This window comes from Mizuhopecten yessoensis, unplaced genomic scaffold (assembly GCF_002113885.1).
Source record: "Mizuhopecten yessoensis strain PY_sf001 unplaced genomic scaffold, ASM211388v2 scaffold7529, whole genome shotgun sequence".
In the NCBI taxonomy this organism is placed as follows: Eukaryota; Metazoa; Mollusca; class Bivalvia; order Pectinida; family Pectinidae; genus Mizuhopecten; species Mizuhopecten yessoensis.
The window spans coordinates 134,858-159,632 of NW_018407093.1; the positions used below are offsets into that span (position 1 = coordinate 134,858).

Genomic DNA, 24,775 nt, shown 5'->3' on the forward strand with positions numbered 1-24,775 from the left:
ATATATATCATACTAATACACTATAGCCGGAAATAATATTTTACTAACATAATGTAGACGGAAATATATATCATACTAATACACTATAGACATTACAATGGTCTACCCCACCAACATTACAAGTCAGTTCTGTAACAATAAAAACAGGGACACCGTTCACACAAACAGGGACAGCGTTCCCACAAACTACTCCTTGTTCACAGAATCGCAGTAGAGGAAAGTTGTTCTTTTGTTGTGTATTCAAACACTACTTAAAAAAAATAATTTTAAAATGTTATTGTCTTGTTTTATTGTTGTATGAGTAATGTAGAAGATAACGCGTCGTCATATACAAGGTCAAAGTCCTAACTCGGTATCCAAATCCTAACTCGGTGTCCAAATCATAACTCGATGTCAAAATCCTAACTCGATGTCAAAATCCTAACTAGGTGTCCAAATCCTAACTCGTTGTCAAAATCCTAACTAGGTGTCCAAACCTAACTTGATGTCCAAATCCTAAATCGATGTCCAAATCCTAACTCGATGTCAAAATCCTAACTCGATGTCAAAATCCTAACTCTGTGTCCAAATCCTAACTCGATGTCAAAATCCTAACTAGGTGTCCAAATCCTAACTCTTTGTCAAAATCCTAACTAGGTGTCCAAACCTAACTCGATGTCAAAATCCTAACTCGATGTCAAAATCCTAACTCTGTGTCCAAATCCTAACTCGATGTCAAAATCCTAACTAGGTGTCCAAATCCTAACTCGTTGTCAAAATCCTAACTAGGTGTCCAAATCCTAACTCGTCAAAATCCTAACTCGATGTCCAAATCCTAACTCGATGTCAAAATCCTAACTCTGTGTCCAAATCCTAACTCGATGTCTAAATCCTAACTCGATGTCAAAATCCAAACTCGATGTCCAAATCTTAACTCGATGTCAAACTCCGAACTCGGTGTCAGTACAAAAGGAACCGAAATGTTTATGTGTATAGCACAACTAAATCAGAAAATTAACAAATGTTTCGAACGAATGTAATTCCTATCTAAAATGAGATGAGGTTAATTACTGAGCTATTGAGGAGTTTTAATGAGCACCTGTTGACAGACTTTTGAATGAATGGAATTAATAGGTATTCAAATTTTGAAAAAAGTATACTTTTGATGTGATTCAATATATGTGTTCGAGTTTGCACAGGGGACGAAAAGTCTGGGGCGTTTTGTTTTGCTTCAAACCTTCCGTTTGTGAACTCTCGGACCTTATGACACTCGTGTATGACAGTTAACAGGATCAACAGTAATTGTGTAGCCGGTATAGGTATAGATCTATAAAACAAGACAGTCACTGGTGTCGAACTTCAAATATTAAACTTCTTAGCTTCGTTTATCCGCATGCTAGATTAACAGCTCTGGTATTGTGTAATTTGTTTTCTTCATTGAAAATGTTTTAACAAAATAAACAACAAAACAGATAAAATAGTTCAAAATAACTGATCATTTTATGAATATGCAAATTCGAAGTTTAAGTCAACTAGTCCACAATAAATAGACCTGATGGTGATATTTTTCTCCGCCAATCTCCTCGATCTACTTTTCTTGTTTCTTGTTGATATTGGCATCATATTACTGCATATTTTACAAGCACACACTCACACACACGCTAAAGGAAGAAAAAATAAATTAATCACGCTGACAGAACTATCTTATATCGATGAAAGGGGAGACGAATTACAGGGGACTCGCCCATTGTTCTTTCTTTCCGCTAATAAAGTTTTGAACATCAGGCATTTCATATGTATGCGATACTGAAAAAAATGATGTACATGAAATTCAAAATACAGAAACGTTTATGAAAACAATAAATACATATTACAAAAATATAAAACAATGGCTGTATCGAAATTGTTGCACTTATAATTCCTTGTCAACAAAGTGTTCCCTAGATATGATTTAACCATTTATATTTTGTAAACAAAATTAATGGTTACATGTTAAGCGTACACTTCTGAGTCAGCCTCTTTCTCAAGATTTGATTTGTCAAAAGTCGGGTCCATTTCCAACGTTACGCCGGCGTCCTCCCTGTCATGTGAATACACAGCCACGTATCGACCTTTGACCCCGGTACCCCGTACACACTTGAGCAATGCCCGCTTGTGGTACAGCAGCATAAATAATCCGCCGAAAATGATGATGATAGCGAGTGTTATTAACAGGGTCGTTAATATAGTCAACAGGGACTGCGGGCAGGCTAGGTCAGCTTCGTCAATGTCGAATATGTCCAAGCCTCGGAGTCGCGATGGATAGGTACATCTGTAACATACAAGTTAGATATAAGTCATATTTACTGAAACCATACAAGTTGAATATAAGTCAGATTTACTGTAACCACACAAGTTAAATATAAGTCAGATTGACTGAAACCATACAAGTTGAATATAAGTCAGATTTACTGTAACCACACAAGTTAAATATAAGTCAGATTGACTGAAACCATACAAGTTGAATATAAGTCAGATTTACTGTAACCACACAAGTTAAATATAAGTCAGATTGACTGAAACCATACAAGTTGAATATAAGTCAGATTTACTGTAACCACACAAGTTAAATATAAGTCAGATTGACTGAAACCATACAAGTTGAATATAAGTCAGATTTACTGTAACCACACAAGTTAAATATAAGTCAGATTGACTGAAACCATACAAGTTGAATATAAGTCAGATTTACTGTAACCATACAAGTTAAATATAAGTCATATTGACTGAAACCATACAAGTTAGACATAAGTCAGGTTTACTGTAACCATACAAGTTAAATATAAGTCAGATATACTGTAACCATACAAGTTAAATATAAGTCAGATTTACTGAAACCATACAAGTTGAATATAAGTCAGATTTACTATAACCATACAAGTTAAATACAATTCAGATTTACTGTAACCACACAAGTTAAATATAATTCAGATTTACTGTAACCATACAAGTTAAACATAAGTCAGATATACTGTAACCATACACGGTAAACATAAGTCAGATTTGCAGTAACCATAAAATATACACTTTATTTATTTTACAACAATTATGAAACAAGTTATTTCAACTTATATTAATCACTCTTGTTGGCCCGGTTGTTAGCGCGTGGGGGTTCTTATTGTGGGAGGAAACCGGAGTATCCGGAGAAAACCCACGTGGTCGGGCAGGTGACCCCAACCTTTTCCCGTCCGATCGGGGAATCGAACCCTGGCCGCCTTGGTGGAAGGCAAGTGCGATATCCACTGCACCACCTGACCACCCAGCGCGGACAAGAGAAACTTTGGTGTCTGGCACCAAAGCGGTTAAAACTGACCGCCATTGTTGATGTCAGTAGTGATGTACACCTCTGAGAAGTATTCCTGTATTATTATTTTTTATTCTAATACGCTATTTTGGAAAAAGGAGCTAATGGCATAAATACAAAAAGGATATGTCCGTGTGTTCATCTTTGTGCTATGATCGATCAAAGACACCAATATGATATAATATGTGATTTTCGGAGGTTTCGTTTTTTTTTACCATTTGCAGAAAAAATTCATACAATATCCTCAAAGTGTTATCAGATATGTATGAATGTTTGTTGAATTAAAAACAAAACCGGTATTTTCTATTTTTGTGTAAATTGTGGAGGTAAAATTTCTTAATATCGTACTTTTATCTAAAAAAAAGCGATTTAGATTGCCCCTACCCCTTATTTTTTAAAGAAAAAAATCTGATTTTTTCACCGATTTTTGCAAATTTAACGCTTGATTTATTAAGTTCTGCTATTAACTTTTTTATTTAACGAATAAGAAAAATGAGTTTCTCTTTCTAAATTAGCCACAAAAATGGGGGTCAGTTTTTTGTTTTGTTTTGATCCCATTACTATTTGCGTTATTTGCTTCAGTTACAATAAATGTGAAAAAAATACCAATCATGTATTACTTTCCTCTTTATTGCATATTTCTTTCGTCACATTGAATATAATAAAGCTGTACAGCAAAAATGAACTTGCTAAAATTCAAAATGGCGACACAATGACGATTTACGTGATCAATCAAGTGTCAAAAAGGTGAGATTTTGGTCTTTCGTGAAGCGCAAGAAATACACATTTTCAAATTGGCGTCTAATTTGGTAAATTTAAAAAAAAAATGTTTTCACATTTTTCAGCCGCATGTTTGCTATTTAAATTGATTATAACTTACATAAAAATATTACATGAAAGATCTTACATGAGTTTCCATTTCATAAATTTCATATGAAATGAAAACAAGTGTTAGATCCTTTTTATCACATGATCAAGATTTGTGGCCTTTCTTCGTGTAAAACGACAATTGTCATGCACCCTTGAAATGTAAAAAGCCGCCATTTTGACTCCAGTGCTTAAGTCTGTGACGTCATGTAACTTGTCCTAGGTGTGACGTCAAAATTGAAACAATTGAAACTTACAACCAATCACAGGACTGATAGGTAATATTACATTGGTTAATACGCAAAATAATATGACATGGGTATATTCACTGGATAACACAGTGCATTATGTGATAAAAACACCTGTTACACAAGATCAAAACGAGACTTGAACGTGATTGAAACCTCAGAAGAGTACATCAGCGGCGTAACATTGACAAACAGCACCACTCAAAATATCATCCCATGAATGAAAACATATTTTCTCATACATATATTGTATTATTTGTAAGGAGTTTGTATAAAAACAAAAATCTTTACTCCCATTCCCTTTAGTTCAAAGCATGATAGATCACTAACACGAGTTATCTCCTTTAAAAGCATTTTAATGTAGTTTGCTAGCATTTTACAACATTTGTACGCGCGGACTCTTACATTTAAAAAAATCAAAACTACTGGAGGAGATTCTTTTCCCACGTTCGTTCGCAAGGAATATCTATCGAGAGAGTATAACATAATAAGAAAGTTTGAGAGGCAATTAAATCATATTTAAATAACTGATACGTCGTTGTAATTAAAACGTTCCTACTTACATTATGGACGCGTTGAGAGTGCGGAGGACGGAGTCTGGCGAGATGATCCACTTCGTATGGCAGTCACATGACCAGGGATTGTTATCGAGATCGGGAGCTCTGTGCATGTCCGTAGGGAGCGACAGCTGTGTAATCCGGTGTAGACGGTTGCTGCGCAGGCCCAGACGTTCAAGTCCTGACACTCCGGAGAATGCGTTGTCTCTGATGGCCGTGATCAGGTTATTGTCAAGGTTGATGAAATGCAATGATGACGTAAGAGTCAGGTGCATGTCCGTGATCTCTGTAAGTTTGTTATAGCTCAGATCGAGGCTATGCAGGTGCGTGACCCCTGAAAACGCAGCAGTGTCAAAGGTGGCCAAATTGTTGTGACTAAGGTCAAGGACACGAAGTCTCATGAGATTTTCGAGTGCGAGATGTTGAAGAGTAGAGATCGCACAGAAAGACAAATCCAGCTCCTCGAGCCGATCGTAACCAAATTCCCTGAACGTGAGACGTTCTATCATCCCCAAGGCATTACCCCTAAGGATGAGCACCCGCAGACTGTGGAACTCGCTCATCACGAGACGATACTGCTTCACGATCAGATCAGATCCGCGAAGGAGATTGTAGGACAGATCAAGCGTTTCGAGCGCCGTGAGATCTGTAAAGGCGGCCTGGCTCACTGACGAGATATGGTTTCGGGAGAGATTAAGGTGTTTCAGGGCTTGGGGTGCAGTGATGTTAATATGCGGGATATGTACCAGCTTGTTATGAGATAAGTCGATAGCTGAGACACCGTAAGGGATTTGTTCACGTGTCGGAAATGACGTAATGTTACCGGAAGTGCAGTTGAATGTGTTAGTGTTAATATCCAGAAAAACACATCCGGGTATTTCTTCAGTGATGCAACTGACCAGCATGCAAAGAGTGATGACCAGTGCCCAGGTCCGAGCCATATTGTGATTAGTCTGAAAAAAATAAACAGATTCAATGTTGTTCTCAAGCTTTGTTATTTATAGGACCGTTCACCGTTCATTTAACATATATAGGATCTTGCATGAGTTTCCATTTCATACGAGATTTATGAAACGAGTCTAAGAATTTTTCAATTTAAAAATTCGTGACGATTTTATACATTTCATATGAAATGAAAACGAGTGTATGATCCTTTTTGTCACATAATCAAGATTTGTGGCCTTTATTCGTTTACAACGAAAATGTTCATGCAACCTTAAAATGAAAAAAGCCGCCATTTTGACTCCATTGCGTAAGTCTGTGACGTTATGTACTTGTCCTAGGCGTGACGTCACAATTGAAACCAATTGAAACTTATAACCAATCGCAGGGCTGATAGATCATATTACGTAGGTCAATACGCAATAAAATATGACGTGGGTATAGTCAATGGATAACACAGTACAGTATGTGATAAATCTGTATCGGTGATATATCTAATTCAATAGTGATAGGATTGTTCCCAAACCGAAGGGAAAAAAGGTTATTCAACAGAACCGTGATTCGATTCCAAAATCGACAGAACTAGAATAATATAATGTCTGTCTGTCTAGTTACATGGCGTAAATCATATAATGTCTGTCTGTCTAGTTATATGGCGTAAAAGTAAAAGTACAATGACAGAACTAGAATAATATAATGTCTGTCTGTCTAGTTACATGGCGTAAATAATAAAATGTCTGTCTGTCTAGTTACATGGCGTAAATAATATAATGTTTGTCTCTCTAGTTACATGGCGTAAATAATATAATGTCTGTCTGTCTAGCTACATGGCGTAAATAATATAATGTCTGTCTGTCTAGTTATATGGCGTAAAAGTAAAAGTACAATGACAGAACTAGAATAATATAATGTCTGTCTGTCTAGTTACATGGCGTAAATAATACAATGTCTTTCTATCTAGGTACATGGCGTAAATAATATAATGTCTGTCTGTCTAGTTACATGGCGTAAATAATATAATGTCTGTCTGTCTAGTTACATGGCGTAAATAATGTAATGTCTGTCTGTCTAGTTACATGGCGTAAATAACATAATGTCTGTCTGTCTATTTACATGGCGTAAATAATATAATGTCTGTCTGTCTAGTTACATGGAGTAAATAATATAATGTCTGTCTGTCTATTTACATGGCGTAAATAATATAATGTCTGTCTGTCTAGTTACATGGCTTAAATAATATAATGTCTGTCTGTCTAGTTACATGGCTTGAATAATAAAATGTCTGTCTGTCTAGTTACATGGCTTGAATAATAAAATGTCTGTCTGTCTAGTTACATGGAGTAAATAATAAAATGTCTGTCTGTCTAGTTACATGGCGTAAATAATGTAATGTCTGTCTGTCTAGTTACATGGCGAAAATAATGTAATGTCTGTCTGTCTGTCTAGTTACATGGCGTAAAAGTAAAAGTACAATGACAAAAAAGGTCACATGTTCCGGTAGGGTCACCAACAAAGTCTTCACCGATGACACCCGCCATGTAAACCTAAATCAGATCCAAGTGCTGTCTCGTCCTCAAAATGATCTATGTTACTAACACAGCGTTAACTATATGTAACGTGGTTTTCCCAGTTTTTCTCATTTTCCGAGTAGGGGATTTCTGTCACAAAAACTAGTTTTCCCTTTCACTATTTTCAACACCTTTATCTTGTCAAAAACGCTGCTTTTTTTGGATTGGTTCATAGATCAGTTTCTATGAAAACAATCTTTGTTTTAGATACGAGCTGTGATCGCACCTTTTGCAACGGGCTTTCAAATGTTTACAGTTCTTGCTATACATTACAATATTTCTTACGCATTTTATCTCTCATAACTATCACGTGATTGGTAGCTTTCCAAGGAATAACAGAGCTCAATGTCGAGTATTAGTATGCGGCGTATTTACACCAATCATAATACACACTTACGAGTTACCTCCCGTTGAACGATCAATATGGTTTTAACTAACGTTCCTTCATCTAAAGGAAATGTTAAATTATTTTAGGTAGTAATTTGTATTTATCTTCACACCTAAACCTTGATTTTGATTCGTAACAAAGGAAACAGGCTACAGTTCTAGTCTTACATGAACTTGCGGTTAAAAGAAAGAACAATTTTTAGCATCTATTTATATATATTTATATATGGGTCAAAGAATAAATATAGCAGTAAAATCCCATATATATTTATATATATATATACTAAGGAATCAACTCATTAATAACAACAAATAAGATCATAAGGGTATATGTTTATATTCGTATGTTATATATTGGTACTGGTATGTGATATATGGGTACTTGTATGTTATATACGGGTAACTGTATGTTATATACGGGTACTTGTATGTTATATACGGGTACTTGTATGATATATACGGGTATTTGTATGTTATATACGGGTACTTGTATGATATATACGGGTATTTGTATGTTATATACGGGTACTTGTATGCTATATACGGCCACTTGTATGTTATATACGGGTACTTGTATGTTATATAAGGGTACTTGCTTGTATGTTATATACGGGTACTTGTATGATATATACGGGTATTTGTATGTTATATACGGGTACTTGTATGCTATATACGGCCACTTGTATGTTATATACGGGTACTTGTATGTTATATAAGGGTACTTGCTTGTATGTTATATACGGGTACTTGTATGATATATACGGGTATTTGTATGTTATATACGGGTACTTGTATGCTATATACGGCCACTTGTATGTTATATACGGGTACTTGTATGTTATATAAGGGTACTTGCTTGTATGTTATATACGGGTACTTGTATGTTATATATGGGTACTTGCATGTTATATAAGGGTACTTGCTTGTATGTTATATACGGGAACTTGTATGTTATATACGGGTACTTGCTTGTTATATACGGGTACTTGTTTGTTATATACGGGTACTTGTATGCTATATAAGGGTACTTGCTTGTTATATACGGGTACTTGTTTGTTAAATACGGGTACTTGTAAGTTATTTACGAGTAATTGTTTGTTATATACGGGTACTTGTATGCTTTAAACTGGTACTTGTTTGTTATATACGGGTACCTCCTTTAATGTTATATACGGGTATTTGTATGTTATATACGGGAACTTGTATGTTATAAACGGGTATTTGTGTGTTATATACGGGTACTTGTATGTTATATACGGGAACTTGTTTGTTATATACGGGTAACTGTATGTTATACAGGGTATAACATACAGTTGCTTTGATATACAGTTAGATGTTATAAACGGGTATTTGTTGGTTTTATAAGGGTACTTGTATGTTATATATGGGTACTCTCTTGTATACTATATACGGGTATTTGTATGTTATATAATGGTACTTGCTTTTATGTTATATACGGGTATTTGTATGTTATATACGGGAACTTGTATGTTACATACCGGTATTTGTATGTTATATACGGGAACTTGTATGCTATAAACGGATACTTGTTTGTATGTTATAAACGGGTATTTGTATGTTATATACGGGTACTTGTATGTTATATACGGGTATATGTATGTTATACATGGGTACTTGTATGTTATAAACGGGTATTTGTTTGTTATATACGGGTATTTGTATGTTATATAAGGATATTTCTATGTTATATACGGGTACTTGTATGTTATATAAGGGTACTTCTATGTTATACACGGGTACTTGCATGTTATATACGGGTATTTGTATGTTATATACGGGAACTTGTATGCTATAAACGGATACTTGTTTGTATGTTATAAACGGGTATTTGTATGTTATATACGGGGATTTGTTTGTTATATAAGGGTACTTGCTTTTATTTTATATACGGGTATTTGTATGTTTATATACGGGAACTTGTATGTTATATATCGGTATTTGTATGTTATATAAGGGTACTTGCTTTTATGTTTTATACGGGTATTTGTATGTTATATACGGGAACTTGCATGTTACATACCGGTATTTGTATGTTATATACGGGAACTTGTATGTTATAAACGGATACTTGTTTGTATGTTATAAACGGGTATTTTTATGTTATATACGGGTACTTGTTTGTTATATACGGGTACTTGTATGTTATATAGGGGTACTTCTATGTTATATACGGGTACTTGCATGTTATATTCGGGTATTTGTATGTTATATACGGGTACTTGTATATTATAAACGGGTATTTATATGTTATATACGGGTATTTGTTTGTTATATAAGGGTACTTGCTTGTATGTTTTATACGGGTACTTGTATGTTATATACGGATACTTGTATGTTATATACGGGTACTTGTATGTGATATACAAATACCCGTATATTTTTATGTTATATACGGGTACTTGTATGTGATATACAAATACCCGTATATTTTTATGTTATATACGGGTACTTGCTTGTTATATCCGGGTACTTGTATGTTATATACGTGTATTTATATGTTATAAACGGGTATTTGTTGGTTTTATACGGGCACTTGTATGTTATATATGATTACTTGCATGTTATATAAGGGTACTTGCTTGTATGTTTTATACGGGTACTTGTATGTTATATACGGATACTTGAATGTCATATACGGATATTTTTATGTTATATACGGGTACTTGCTTGTTATATCCGGGTACTTGTATGTTATATACGTGTATTTATATGTTATAAACGGGTATTTGTTGGTTTTATACGGGCACTTGTATGTTATATATGAGTACTTGCATGTTATATAAGGGTACTTGCTTGTATGTTTTATACGGGTACTTGTATGTTATATACGGGTATTTGTATGTTATATAAGGATATTTCTATGTTATATACGGGTACTTGTATGTTATATAAGGGTACTTCTATGTTATATACGGGTACTTGCATGTTATATTCGGGTATTTGTATGTTATATACGGGTACTTATATGTTATATACGGGAACATGTATGTTATATAAGGGTTCTTGCTTTTATGTTTTATACGGGTAACTATATGTTATATACGGGAACTTGCTTGTATGTTATATACGGGAATTTGTTTGTAATAAATGGTACTTGTATGTTATATACGTGTATTTATATGTTATAAACGGGTATTTGTTGGTTTTATACGGGCACTTGTATGTTATATATGATTACTTGCATGTTATATAAGGGTACTTGCTTGTATGTTTTATACGGGTACTTGTATGTTATATACGGGTACTTGTATGTGATATACGGGTATTTGCATGTTAAATACGGGTATTTGTTTGTTATATACGGGTACTTGTATGTTATATACGGATACTTGCATGTCATATACGGATATTTTTATGTTATATACGGGTACTTGTTTGTTATATACGGGTACTTGTATGTTATATACGGGTATTTGTATGTTATATACGGGTACTTGTTTGTTATATACGGGTACTTGTGAGTTATATACGAGTAATGGAATGTAATATACGTTATTTACAAGGTAGTGTGATATTTAGATACACGGAACTCGTATACTCACAGTTTGGTGTACGGTAAATACTATCCTCTAGGTAGTTCCTCACGAAATTCTAAACTACACATGTGCTGTCAGTACTGTGACGTCATTGCAGTTAACAGGTATGTGTCCTGTGAGACGCTATAATTGCCGTGAACAGAGGCTGTGATTGAACTTTGCTTGAGGCTCGGCCTTATCAGGGATGATAACGCCACTCAAGCCGATTATCATATCTCGGCGTATTTTGTAGTATGAAGTCATCACATAAATCAGCACGGTCTCTCACTCTAAATAGACAGGATCTTTCCGTGTTTATCTACTGATATATTTAAAAACCCGCGAACTAGACTTAAATAGAATTAAGTAATGTTCCCGTTTATAAGCATATCATAACCTACATTTGATATAATCTTGATATAGAAAGTCAGTTCCTAACTCCCCTCTTCGCCCCAAAGAATGCCGCACTCTAAGTTATGAAGTTCTATTTCCTACATTTTACCTTCAGTGGAACTTGTCTTCGAACTGTCTCATTATCAGAGACTAAGTCAAATCTGTAGAGATAGAAAAGCATTGTAAAACCTGCTCCGCCAGTTTACATGTCACCTCATTAAATGTTAAATTACCGTTGATCTTCATTACATGTAGAATTATTCTTTTCCTTATTAAAATCAGACGTAAAATTTCTGCTTTACTGTACTAGTTGTAACATTACTGCTTTACCTGAATTGATGTAAATAACTGTTCATTTTCTTAAGGAATAAACTTTCTGTTTCCGTCAAATACAAACACACATTCATCAGTGTGTGTCGTCACATACAAACACACGTGTATCATTATGTCGTCACATACAAACACACTTGTATCAGTGTGTGTTGTCACATACAAACACACGTGTATCATTGTGTCGTCACATACCAACACACGTGTAGTATTGTGTCGTCACATACCAACGCACGTGTATCATTGTGTCGTCACATACAAACACACGTGTCATTGTGTCGTCACATACCAACGCACGTGTATCATTGTGTCGTCACATACCAACACACGTGTAGTATTGTGTCGTCACATACCAACGCACGTGTATCATTGTGTCGTCACATACCGACACACGCGTATAATTGTGTCGTCACATACCAACACTCTTGTATCATTGTGGGTCGTCGCATACCAACACACGTGTATCATTGTGTCGTCACATACAAACACACGTGTATCATTGTGTCGTCACATACCAACGCACGTGTATCATTGTGTCGTCACATACCAACACACGCGTATCATTGTGTCGTCACATACAAACACACGTGTATCATTGTGTCGTCGCTTATCAACGCACGTGAATCATTGTGTCGTCACATAAAAACACACGTATATCATTGTGTCGTCACATACCAACGCACGTGTATCATTGTGTCGTCACATACCAACGCACGTGTATCATTATGTCGTCACATACCAACACACGCGTATCATTGTGTCGTCACGTATCAACACACGTATATCATTGTGTCGTCACATACCAACGCACGTGTATAATTGTGTCGTCACATACCAACACACGTGTATCGTGAGCGGGTGGCATTAACTTCAAACTTCATCATTGTGTCGTCACGTACCAACACTCTTTTATCATTGTGTGTCGTCACATACCAACACACGTGTATCATTGTGTCGTCACATACCAACGCACGTGTATAATTGTGTCGTCACATACCAACGCACATGTATCATTGTGTCGTCACATACAAACAAACGTGTATTATTGTGTCGTCACATACAAACACACGTGTATCACTGTTTGTCCTCACGTCCAAACACTCGTGTATCGTATCACTGTGTTTGGTCTACTTTTATACTTACACGAGCCAATGTTTATTATAACGCGTTCAGTATATGCATGGCTTTCATATAATTCATTGTTGGGATTATTGATCTTAATTCCACCTAGAGTCCAACATACCCGACTTCCTACACGACTGTATATGTACACCGTGGTATAGCGACACGGGACCGATACACCCGATGGAATTCTACACTCTCACCGCTCTATACAGATACTAGACCGGACTTCCAGGTCTCTTACCATTGTTGGGACCCAAGGTCTGCTATACAGTGTTTAGATACAGAGACAGGATAAACCTCAGGGTCTATGTGTACCGCCTGTTTGAAGGCTTTCAGTGACTAGGCGTCGATGATTACGGCGTCGAGGTCGTTCAAGAGATAGGCGGCGGACCTTATTGCGGTCCCTGTGTTGGTGTTTGAAGGCCTTAATACACAAGACGGACCTATAGGTCCCTGTGTACGTTGTTGAGATGATGTGGTGGACGTTTCTGTTCCTCCTCCCTCTGTTGTGGCAGGAGACCCTAGGGAAGAAGGTTGATGGTACCCTTGTTACTAGTCAGGTACGTCAACACCGTCACACTCAATATCTTAATTCAGACACCCGGTATATGACGGATAGGTTTGAATTCTTAACGTGGCGGACAGGTATTGATTGGTTTTCTCTCAGATTTCATTTTGAACAAAAAACAATATTACTATCATTATTTTAAAGCCGCTACCAAACAGGTGTAAAGGAACGGTTCTTTGACTGCTGGACGGTTCTTATAGAAGTGTTTTACAAAATAATATCTCTTTATTGTGTGTACCTCGAACGAATGTTTTCATAAAAGATAAAAACGTTTTAATTCATACAATTATCTAGTGCCGCGTAAGATTAGAGTTACTGAAAACCCTAGTAAAGTTTTCTTGTTATGTGTTTGAAAGTTATTGTCTAGTGGACAGTGTTACGTCACAATGGTCAAACGTCTATGTAGGGCACTAATACACGATATTACAGTTAAGAACTAACATTAAATACTGTCCGAGTGCAATACATCTAACGGCTAGGCACGATCGACACCTGGAATATGTCTTTGTGATAATATTGACGCGAATACTTAAAACCATTTGATAGTTATATGTTGACCAGTGTTGGTGTTAGCATTGACCACTGGTCATATTGTAATACTTGTTCGTTGACATAACGTACTAATGGTCAGTACCCGGCCAGTAATGGTCAGTACTGTATTCAGGAGTGGTCAGTTCTGTAACTAGTTAGGATTACTGTCGACTAAGGTCTGACTTAAACGATATACAAACGTATGCTATACCATTATGAAAGAATTTAGAAAACCCTTCAATTTGATTTCCGTCACCGATTGTGGGGAAAATAATTGAGACATCAGATCACTGTAAACACTCAATCTTTGATCTATTTTTATACGCCCGTCGAAGACGGGGACGTATTATGTTATCACGTGAGCGGGTGGGCGGTCGGGCGGCGCGCGGGCGCGCGGGCGGGAATGCGAACGATGTCCGCTCGATATCTCGAGTAATTATTAACGGATTAACTTCAAACTTCACAACAAGGTTAATTACCATATAACCTCACACAAGTTCGATAACCGCCATTATCCGACCATAATTTGTGGGGTTATGCCCCTTTACTTGCCGAAACAGTGTCCGCTCGATATCTCGAGTAATTATTAACGAATTAACTTCAAACTTCACAACAAGGTTAATTACCAGGAAAGCTCGGACAAGTTCGTAATTATTGGAGTTATGCCCCTTGGTTTCATTAATTCGATGCATGCGTTCCATGATGTTGTATTGCACTCATTGATCTACCAATTATGTTGAATGATTTCTCTTTTAATATCAACTACTCACAAATACTTCATATATTTCAATCATACAAACAACTGTTCATTCAATGTGTGACGGGCGTATTATATACCGCTCGCGGTAACCGTGTTACACCTAATTTGTGATTTAAGCAATGCATGTTTTAGCAGATGTTGTTATGGTCCTATAACACACAGTGCTATTGATGACAAACTATGTAAGTTTGTCAGCAATAGAAACCTAACTTGTTATATATTTATGTAACATCTAACTTGTTATATATTTATGTAACACCTAACTTTTTATATATTTATGTAACACATACCTTGTTATATATTTATGTAACACATACCTTGTTATATATTTATGTAACACCTAACTTGTTATATATTTATAAGATGTTTTTAGCCTACGTTACACAGATCTTGACCAGTTAATACTACTGACACGTAGAAGTTGTTTATAGACACTGATTAATTCCATTATTGCGCTGTGATCCTGTAAGTTAGGTCCCGGGGTGTATTGTTCATATAATCCGGCCATAATCCGCGACCAAAATGACTTAACCTACTGACAGAGGAAAGTCTCGCTTTCCCTAAACTCTCGCTCTTGAGATTTTGTCCGTGCGAGAGTTTGGTTCAGTTCCTATTATATTTTTGTAACCTGTAGAAAGCGCTAAACCAAAACAGCGACTTCCATGAAATACTTCCCATGTCAGTTACACAGCCAGAACGTCTTCATTGTACACAATGATATATTTCAGTATAGCTAACTGTAGCTTTTACTGTTGAAAATTTAATCGAAATTTTAGTAGACAGGCTTTGAATTGAAATCACCAAAATGAAGTAGGAATTTGACTAGACTATCGCACGGACAAGGTCTCGAGAGCGAGAGTCTGGGGAAAGCGAGACTAGACTTAGGTCGGACCAACAAGGTTCCGGGCGACGTTGAATCTCCAGCAAGTTGTCTGGGACGCTTAACACGTACCTGTGAAATATGTATTGATATTGTGATGCATTGATCGGGTTTAGGTAGATCACGAAGCCTTGTGTAAAAGATGAAAAACATTCTTCAAGTGTATTAAGGTAATAGGATTGTGTCGCCATTTCTCAGTAGAATTTATTCAAATTTTGTAGTTATATTGCTTTGAAGTAAAGAACATTTTCTGCCACAAAAAAGATATAAGTTGTCAGAATGTTAAGGATTTTAAATGGAAATTTATGTAAAAAGGAGTGAATGTTGAACAAATATTTGAAACACACAATTTTTTGCAAAATAATGTCAATAAAAATTATACTAACATAGATTAGTATTGCATTGATGTATATAAATTTCATAAATAATGAAATTGTGTAAAATTAATTATTTATAAACCGATTAAAAATTGACATTGTGTAATAAAACCATATACACATAGTAATTGCATGCAAGAGTGATCGTTCTTGAAAAACTTCTCAGTAGTGAAATAGGTAGCCGGTTTCCTGACACATGTGACTCATTGATTAAAAAACAACTGAATTAATGCCTGGATTGCTTTGTAATACTTTAATATTGAAAGAACACACTGTTCTGTCAATAATAATCATACAATATTCATCACTTTAATATTAAACATTGGTTATGCGGAAATTGTGATACTGTCTCCCTACATTGGATTTTCAACTAGGGATGTACTTCCTATTTCCGTTTAGCAATACACTCCTATGACCTTAATTAAATGTTATTTACATTTTAAGGCCAAGTGAACATACGATATTTAGGTAAGCTACTTTTTAATTCAAATTGTATTTGGAATACATTTTTAAAAAGTGAAAATCATGACAAAAAGTTGACATGAAATTATTCAAAATAGCAAGTTTCAAAGAAGCTGTCAACAATTTTCATAATGGTGACCGTTTCTAAGGATTCTTAAGTAATGCAAAAGCACGTGTTTGTTAAGGTACAAAGTATACAGGAGGCGGGGTGGAATTCAACACCGACGAGAATTATTTATAAGTCGCCTTTATCCGAATCAGGAATAAAGGGAGGGCACTTCTTACTTGAATGATCCAAAATCACTAGCATCTTCTTCTAGCGTATATTACAAGTATCAGCAGAGCATAATCAGAAAAAAATTCAACAGCAAACATTTTCAAATGTTGGAAAGAAAAACAACCTGTCTCGCTCCTAATATTTTACAGTAACTGCTGAATGACCCTCTGGTATTGTCCGAGTGTATTGATGAGTATTGAGTTGACCTTGATTTCGATGGCTAGGCCAACCGTCATCAGAACCTAGCCATCCGAAACATTTAGCCATCCGAAATAAGTCTACCGTGACGGAATCCTTGGTTTACACTCCGCCTGTACCTTTTACTTGGTACCTTTAGTTTGATGGAGCTGCCCTTGCCGCTCCGGTATCCTACCCTGATTCACTAGATTACAATAAACTACCACTTCAGGACTTTAGATCTCCCTACCCAGTAACTGTGTGGGTTTACAAATACATTTAACGCTCTATACTATAATACAGGGAAACAACTCCTTCATACGTTATTTATTGCTACTCTCTGAAGTATCTAACCCATGCAGTCGGTCGATATAACCGCCATGTTTGGTGTGATGTACAAATATCTCTTGTTTACTGTATCAATATCAATACAACGCTTTTCAATCGAAATTTTCGTGCCACATGATATAGAAAACTAAACTAACACCTAAGTTTACAGACAAGATACACTACGTACATCCGGGGTATGTCTATAACACGGACATACACCACTAGACGGACACCAGGGATCACGGTGGTAAGTTTGAAAGCACAGAAGAAAATGTCAAGTTAGCCTTTGATCGACGAATGCTTTTACATAAGGACATTGTAGAGTGTTACTAATATTGAACTTCTGTCGAGACAGTTAAGTATCTACACAGCTTATACACAGGCATATACACAGAGGGAGATATTAGCTAGGTGGCATAGGACTAGTAGTTAGCGCCTGATAAGGCAGCTCCTGCGGATTCCTCAATATTGTATTGATTAATATATATATGCTAACTGTATTGACTGTATAAAACTATATATCTATGTACTGTAAAGCGCTTTAGAGTGGCTTATGTTAGCTAGATAGGGCGCTATATCAAATGTTGTATATTTTATACAAACTGTACCTTGAATACGCTTCCGACGATATGGCCTATAGCTAGCCTCTGGTATTATCACCTCCGTTGTCAAAAAGAACGTATTCATTCGTCAGGAGATATATCCTGTATATTAAAACGGGTATCCTCCTTTTCGAAATGAGGATAAGCGTCATTTATCGAAATTGCTCCATTTCCCCTCTCCTATCTGCTTTATTTTCCATACTTGTCAAAGACATAGTTCTCTACAATTCAGAAAATGCGTCAATATTTAAAGCTTATCATTTCTGTTATATTTTAGTGTATATTTTCAGTCTTTCTCTCGATCCACTTAAAGGGTATGAAAAACACAAATCCTAAACAATAAAACAAATTCGAACTCTCATCGATGTTTATATTTTTACATTCTGTAATTCTGCCTTTTTATCTAAAATTAACTAGTACTCCTCCGTTATTAAATTCACGAATTAAGGGTTTCTACACACCTGACCCTCTGTTTGGACAGTAGTTAAGACAATGTTGTTTCCAACTTTTGGCCCCTAGCAGCGCCAATGAGTCTTGGAAGGATGAAACAGCTGTATGATGCAGTGTAGTTTCGGCTAACTATATCTATTACCAAGTTTTACCAACATAGTGCAGTTACCTGTGTGTGTGATATGTTCATCTGGCATTAAATACGGTTCTACAAATTTCCTTTCCTTGCCATATCTTTTAAATTTGACCAGGTCTCTAAACCATACTTAGCTAACTTATAAGGACAAGGAAAACGAGGGCAACCACTCAAAGCTTGATTTGAGGGACAAGACGACCCACATCCACCCGTTATGTTTTTTGTGTTTATTACGCTTAAGTTAAACAAAGAATCTGTGGCGTTTTGTGTCTGTGTGCATTTTACGTAAACCAGTCTCTATCATTAAAAACATCCCGTTTTCTCGCCTGTATTGTAATTGTTTTCTCTTTTCGGAAATGACAATGATATGTTGATAGTGATAAACGTCGTACTGATGTTTACCCCATCCTAGCTGTATGGTCATCGTGCCTCAGCACCAGGTTTTCAGTTTACAAATGAGAAGGAAGACCTTAATTTATAATAATCAACTGCTAGTGGTTTGTCCCAACAGCAAATTTCATACCAAATTTATGATCCCGCATAACTCGAATACTCGGATAACTCGAAGTTTCCCCACGACCCCGTCGACTTCGAGATAACGAGGTTCGACTGTATCATAATTTAGCTCCTTTGGATTAACACGAAAATAACGAACACAAAATTATCTATAAGTACGACTAAGTATATGCTCAAATGTTTTTTTTTTTTTTTCAATTTACAGGACTGGCATTTCATCACCCGGTTTTGTTTCCTGTCGTCGAAAGGCATTCTACGATATACATTCGAATATCCTAAGGTATGTTCCACATTGTCGTTGTGGAGATGTTCACCTCGCCAATGTAAAAATGAAATGTTTACTCGTTCAAATCAATGCTAATACACATGGCTTAAACATGGCTTCACTCTAATTGTTGATAGATATTTAAGGTTAAGAAAATAAAAAAAAATATTTATTGTTATTTTTAAATTATCAAACTGTTCATGAAATGATTGTCAAATATATCTCGGGTTAGTTAAATCTTCACAAATAGTTCGAACTTCAAACATTTGTATTTATCTCAACACCTTTGAGTTGCAACGGTAATCAACAGCTCCTTTGTTTAATGGATTGAGCTGGGTGTTGGTGAGTAAAGGATCAGTGTGATAGAAATACGTATCTACCAATAACAGGGATACTCAGGAAGTCAAGTACCATGTACTAACGGAGACCATTGGTCAACAGCTGGTCATGTTATTGTCTGGCCGTACATGTAAGGTGACATTGTATGATTATGTTTCTCGTAAATAAGTAATAGCATAACAAAACGTACTATTGTATGGTATGTATAAGGTATCCGGCCTTCTGACCGCAGATAATCCTTTCCTGTGGCGCCTGTATGTGTCTTTATCTAATTACATGTGTATGACTATGATATTACGTCCATTGTGTATTGCTAGGTGTGTTTAAAAGGTAAATATTGTACAAAATGTAAATTATGTTTTGACCTGTCGAACTTTATAAACAGATCTGGATATTCGCTTTCGTCCTTACATAGATAAACGGGACATATTTTACGGCCCTCCGTAATACTACAAGTCCCTGTGGTTTCTGTGTTATAAATGTTAGTACGTGTTTTATGGGTCGCGGGCCGGGCTAATCCTGTGATTAGGACACATAATATATTATGTATGTACTCACTAGTGTTGAGGTCATATTTAGTCACTCGACCGATTATAAACTTGGTGTTATTCTATTCCGACAAAAACATCTCTATTGAATCGTCCAGTGTTGTTTTAGTGCCGAGTAAACAACAAATATGAATATATTTAGTTCATGAATTGTACCTTTCTCGACCTTTCAAATTATTTTTGTTGTGTGCAGGGCTCATGGTCAACAGTTCTCGGCAAAATAGAAATACAGGATACTAATACAGTATGTTTAACGGCACTTTACTTGTTTTCGATCAGTGAACAATTTCTTTTTTTACAAAATACGAATTAGGTTTTAGATACGAACGAGTTATGGTAGCCTCCCTATCTACCAGTACTGAGGTGTATCAAGGTGGTGAAAACTACCGAATTTTATTAATCTGTAACAGCAGCAAGACTAACAACGATACCACTATTTACACACACATCTCATGAAGTGATATCGCTCGTAGAACGAACAACACCGTTCCCTAAAGCTATACTATTCCTCAATAACTTGTAAGCAATGTAATAGATATGATATTTTATCACCTACCTGTTGAATCTTGTTATAGTAACACAAGCAATTTTCAGACCAGGACATGCAACGTTCTGTATTGCACATGTGCAATACGGAATGCTGTATTTACCTACTAGCCGGAACTACTTTTATGGGAATCCCCTTGTCATGGCGACCTGAACAGTTCCCGGTATTTGCAAAAAATATCAAAGTTTCTAAAAACTTTGTATCGATCTCTACCAAATACGGAAGGTATGTGATAAAAGTAAGACCACACACTTGTGTTTTTCTAACGAATCAGAAAGCACGAGTTTATTGCGCGGACGTAAATATTCGTCCGCGCAATAAACTCGTGGTTTCTGATTCGTAAGAAAAAACACAACTGTGTGGTCATGGATATTTATGACTTTAAGCACACAGGAAGACTGCAGTGAATCTTAATTCAACAAGATATTTATTGTTATTGTTCTGTCAAATTATGCCGCATTGTTTAATTTAACAGTCTATTACGATATTTACTTTCTCTTTTACTTAAATGGAGTAGATGAGACACTTCTAGAAAAACAAGTTGTTCTGTTTACATAGTTCTATATTGTAAACAGTGTTTCAACTACACATTTAGACTGACTTCCGTCTCTAGAATATTGAATTGTTTAGAGATTTTTTTTAACTCTTATGATTTTGGTCACTTGGATGTCTGAGTTCTAAATTAGGGGGAGATAAGCTATTAATAAAATGTAGTTGAGAAACTCTTCATAAAAATCTTAAGTGGTTGGTAGCCAGTCTACTACACATTCGATGTGCTGTCTAAGCAGATCGTCCCACGTTGTGAGAAGCTATTTCTTTGTGTGATATGGAGGTTGATGTTTTTAAGTATACTCAACAGTTTGTTGTTGTTGTTGTTGTTGTTGTTGTTGTTGTTGTCACTATCCCAGTTATTGGTGTCAGGACGTTACACTACTTTGATTTGACCATGTAATGTTAACATGGAGGGTGCCGACGTTGAAGCAAAAGACACTTCCCCTTCCGGGACACCTGGGTAAAAGAAAAGTTTCATATATACAGGCACGTGATCAATCTAGTCCAATCCGATACGCTGTTACTTGTACAGAGACGAGGTTTAATGGTATTGTGTGTTTGTTTCTATCTGTTGTAGTCGTACTCCATACAGAATGTGCTGCTGTACTTTGACGAGTCAAGTCAATGGGACAGTGTTTACAAGACCAGCTTGGTAGGTACTGAGAGTCCGAAATGACGTGTAGTCGGTCAGTATAGCTCTTTAGCGTTCTGGTAATCCGTGCTGTTTAGCACTGTGACGATACTATGGTGATACAGTAAGATAAGTTTATACCTACTTGTATCAGGAAAATTGGGGTTCAAACCCCGGCCCGGACCTCCTAACTCTTACTGGACACTCTAACCAGCTGAGCTTAATGATGTTAAAGGGGCAAGGAATATGTATAATGTATTTATAAATATTATATTTCAATATCTAATCAAGTAAGACTCTCATGAACTATTGCATATTGTCAGGTAAATACAAAACAACCAAATAAGACATTTATGATATGTTTTTGTAAATATTCTTAATATTATATTGCTGTATTGGAATATCAGCTTATTCCTTATCGCTGTATGTCGCCCGTCCCCCTCCCCCAGAAGGTAGCAGTACTGTATGATGCTAGTATCATAGTATATGTTACTGACACTAACTGATATCCCTCTGTGTTTGGCTACAGACCTGTGACCAGAAGGTAGCAGTACTGGATCCGGCAAACAACCAAATCATTTCCTTGTCAATTCTATATTCCTGGTCGGGATGTGTGGAAACCACAAAGAATGGCGTGGACTACATCAAGTGTACTGGAGGACGTACCTTCCGCTCCACGAGAGAGCGATGGTGGTTTATAGCCGTCAGTCGGTGTGACCAATCAACAGGGGTACGTATTGAAAAGGGGATATACCAGTCACCGTCAGTCGGTGTGACAAATCAACAAGGGTACGTATTGTAAAGGGGAGGGACCAGTCACCGTCAGTCGGTGTGACAAATCAACAAGGGTACGTATTGTAAAGGTGATATACCAGTCACCGTCAGTCGGTGTGACCAATCAACGGGGTTACGTATTGTTAAGAGGACGGACCAGTCATCGTCAGTCGGTGTGACAAATCAACAAGGGTACGTATTGTAAAGGGGATATACCATTCACCGTCAGTCGGTGTGACCAATCAACGGGGTTACGTATTGTTAAGAGGACGGACCAGTCATCGTCAGTCGGTGTGACAAATCAACAGGGGTACGTATTGAAACGGTAGGAACTATGGTCGTGGTCGTCCGTGGTTGTGACCAACCACCAGAGGTATGTAAAGTGATGGGTAGGGAATAGGGGATGACCGTTAGTAGATGTGACCAACCACCAGGGGTATGTAAAGTGATGGGCAGGGAATAGGGGGGGGGGGGGGGCGAGGGGGGGGGGGGGGGACCGTTAGTAGATGTGACCAATCGCCAGGGTTATGTAAAGTGAAGGGTAGTGAATAGGTGGGTGACCGTTAGTAGAATTGACAAATCAACAGGGGTACGTATTGTAAAGGGTAGGTACTGGGGACGTGGTCATTGGACGGTGTGACCAAATAACAGGCGTACGTATTTTGATTGGTAGGGACCAGGGTCGATGCCGTCAGTCGGTGTGACCAATTATCATTAATTTCAATATATTTACTATTACCCTGATCATTATTGATTTATATCGACCTACCGATGGTGACACCACGTGTTTATTGACTACTGACGTATCTTATTTTTCCAGCCGTCAGGTATGAATCTGACCTACTCGCTCCACATGATGAACAGTAAGGACGAGAAGGACATGCTACACCGAGAGTTCTCCGCGGACGAGTTCTGTAAGTGTTCACGGGTTGTCTCCCTTATCATCATTGTATTTTACCATACTTAGTTAGATACGCCCGGTCGATTCTATTATCATCATTGTACGTGGTCTGTCAGAGCCTCCTACTCCCTCACAGATAGTCCATATTATAGTTTACAAATGTGTGTCTGTATGATATCAGTTCCGAATTTAAGTACTTAACGAATTTTTAATTAATATGAACTGTTGCAATCTTTGACGTTAAGAATTAAATGTTTTCTAAATGAGGGTGGTAAACAGATTATTTCTTATTGGCGGTTCGACATTTTTTCAAATGGTGATAGTTTTAAGTTGAATTATGTATGAAGAATCCCCGGGGAAGGTTATTTTACAATTTCCAAGAGTACGTTCTATCACACACAGGTCAATCAATAAAAATAAAGAAACATTTGAAAGATACATTTCGTTTGTTGCTTCCAACACCGTTAAAATATATACATCAGCTAAGAAGAAAATCTCAGGTAAGCGATGGCGCAGTCCTATTTCATATATTTTGTTATAGCAGAAGATGGGTAATACAGCCCCTCATTATTTCTTCTTATGGCTTCGTTATGACATGACAGGGAAGGGTAATCCTTGTTATTAGGACAGGGTATCACTGATACAGGCCTACTGCACCTGTTGCCGGGACAGATGAGTGATGCAGGTTTTTGGTTTCCTGTTGTTTAACTTTGTTTTGACGTGACAGGAGTTGTGACGTCACACTCTACCTGTCTGTACTCTGACAGGAGTTGTGACGTCACACTCTACCTGTCTGTACTCTGACAGGAGTTGTGACGTCACACTCTACCTGTCTGTACTCTGACAGGAGTTGTGACGTCACACTCTACCTGTCTGT

The 24,775-nt window shown here is 36.8% G+C and overlaps 2 protein-coding genes across 2 annotated transcripts in view; one reads left to right on the forward strand and one right to left on the reverse strand.

Annotated features, from left to right (window-relative positions):
- Positions 1–1,462: 1,462 nt before the first annotated feature.
- Positions 1,463–11,582, reverse strand: LOC110453872 (chondroadherin-like). Its single transcript, XM_021503058.1, has 3 exons — positions 11,455–11,582; positions 5,001–5,947; positions 1,463–2,290 (listed from the first exon to the last, which is right to left on the reverse strand). The coding sequence occupies exons 2-3, from the start codon at positions 5,933–5,935 to the stop codon at positions 1,972–1,974; spliced, it is 1,254 nt and encodes a 417-aa protein (XP_021358733.1). The 5' UTR covers positions 5,936–5,947; positions 11,455–11,582; the 3' UTR covers positions 1,463–1,971.
- A 2,166-nt stretch (positions 11,583–13,748) lies between these two features.
- Positions 13,749–24,775, forward strand: part of LOC110453867 (transmembrane protein 145-like) — a 17,340-nt gene continuing 6,313 nt past the window's right edge. Inside the window, exons 1-5 of the mRNA XM_021503052.1 lie at positions 13,749–13,835; positions 19,547–19,621; positions 22,170–22,244; positions 22,753–22,953; positions 23,818–23,911. Coding sequence (XP_021358727.1) covers positions 13,749–13,835; positions 19,547–19,621; positions 22,170–22,244; positions 22,753–22,953; positions 23,818–23,911 — 532 coding nt within the window. The remainder of the gene's footprint in view (positions 13,836–19,546; positions 19,622–22,169; positions 22,245–22,752; positions 22,954–23,817; positions 23,912–24,775) is intronic.

Excerpts from the sequence above, each read along its gene's own strand:
- LOC110453872 (XM_021503058.1), bottom strand. The coding sequence starts at position 5,935 with ATGGCTCGGACCTGGGCACTGGTCATCACTCTTTGCATGCTGGTCAGT. Across the intron at positions 2,291-5,000 it reads ACTCTCAACGCGTCCATAAT|ATGTACCTATCCATCGCGAC; the intron begins GTAAGTAGGAAC and ends TGTATGTTACAG.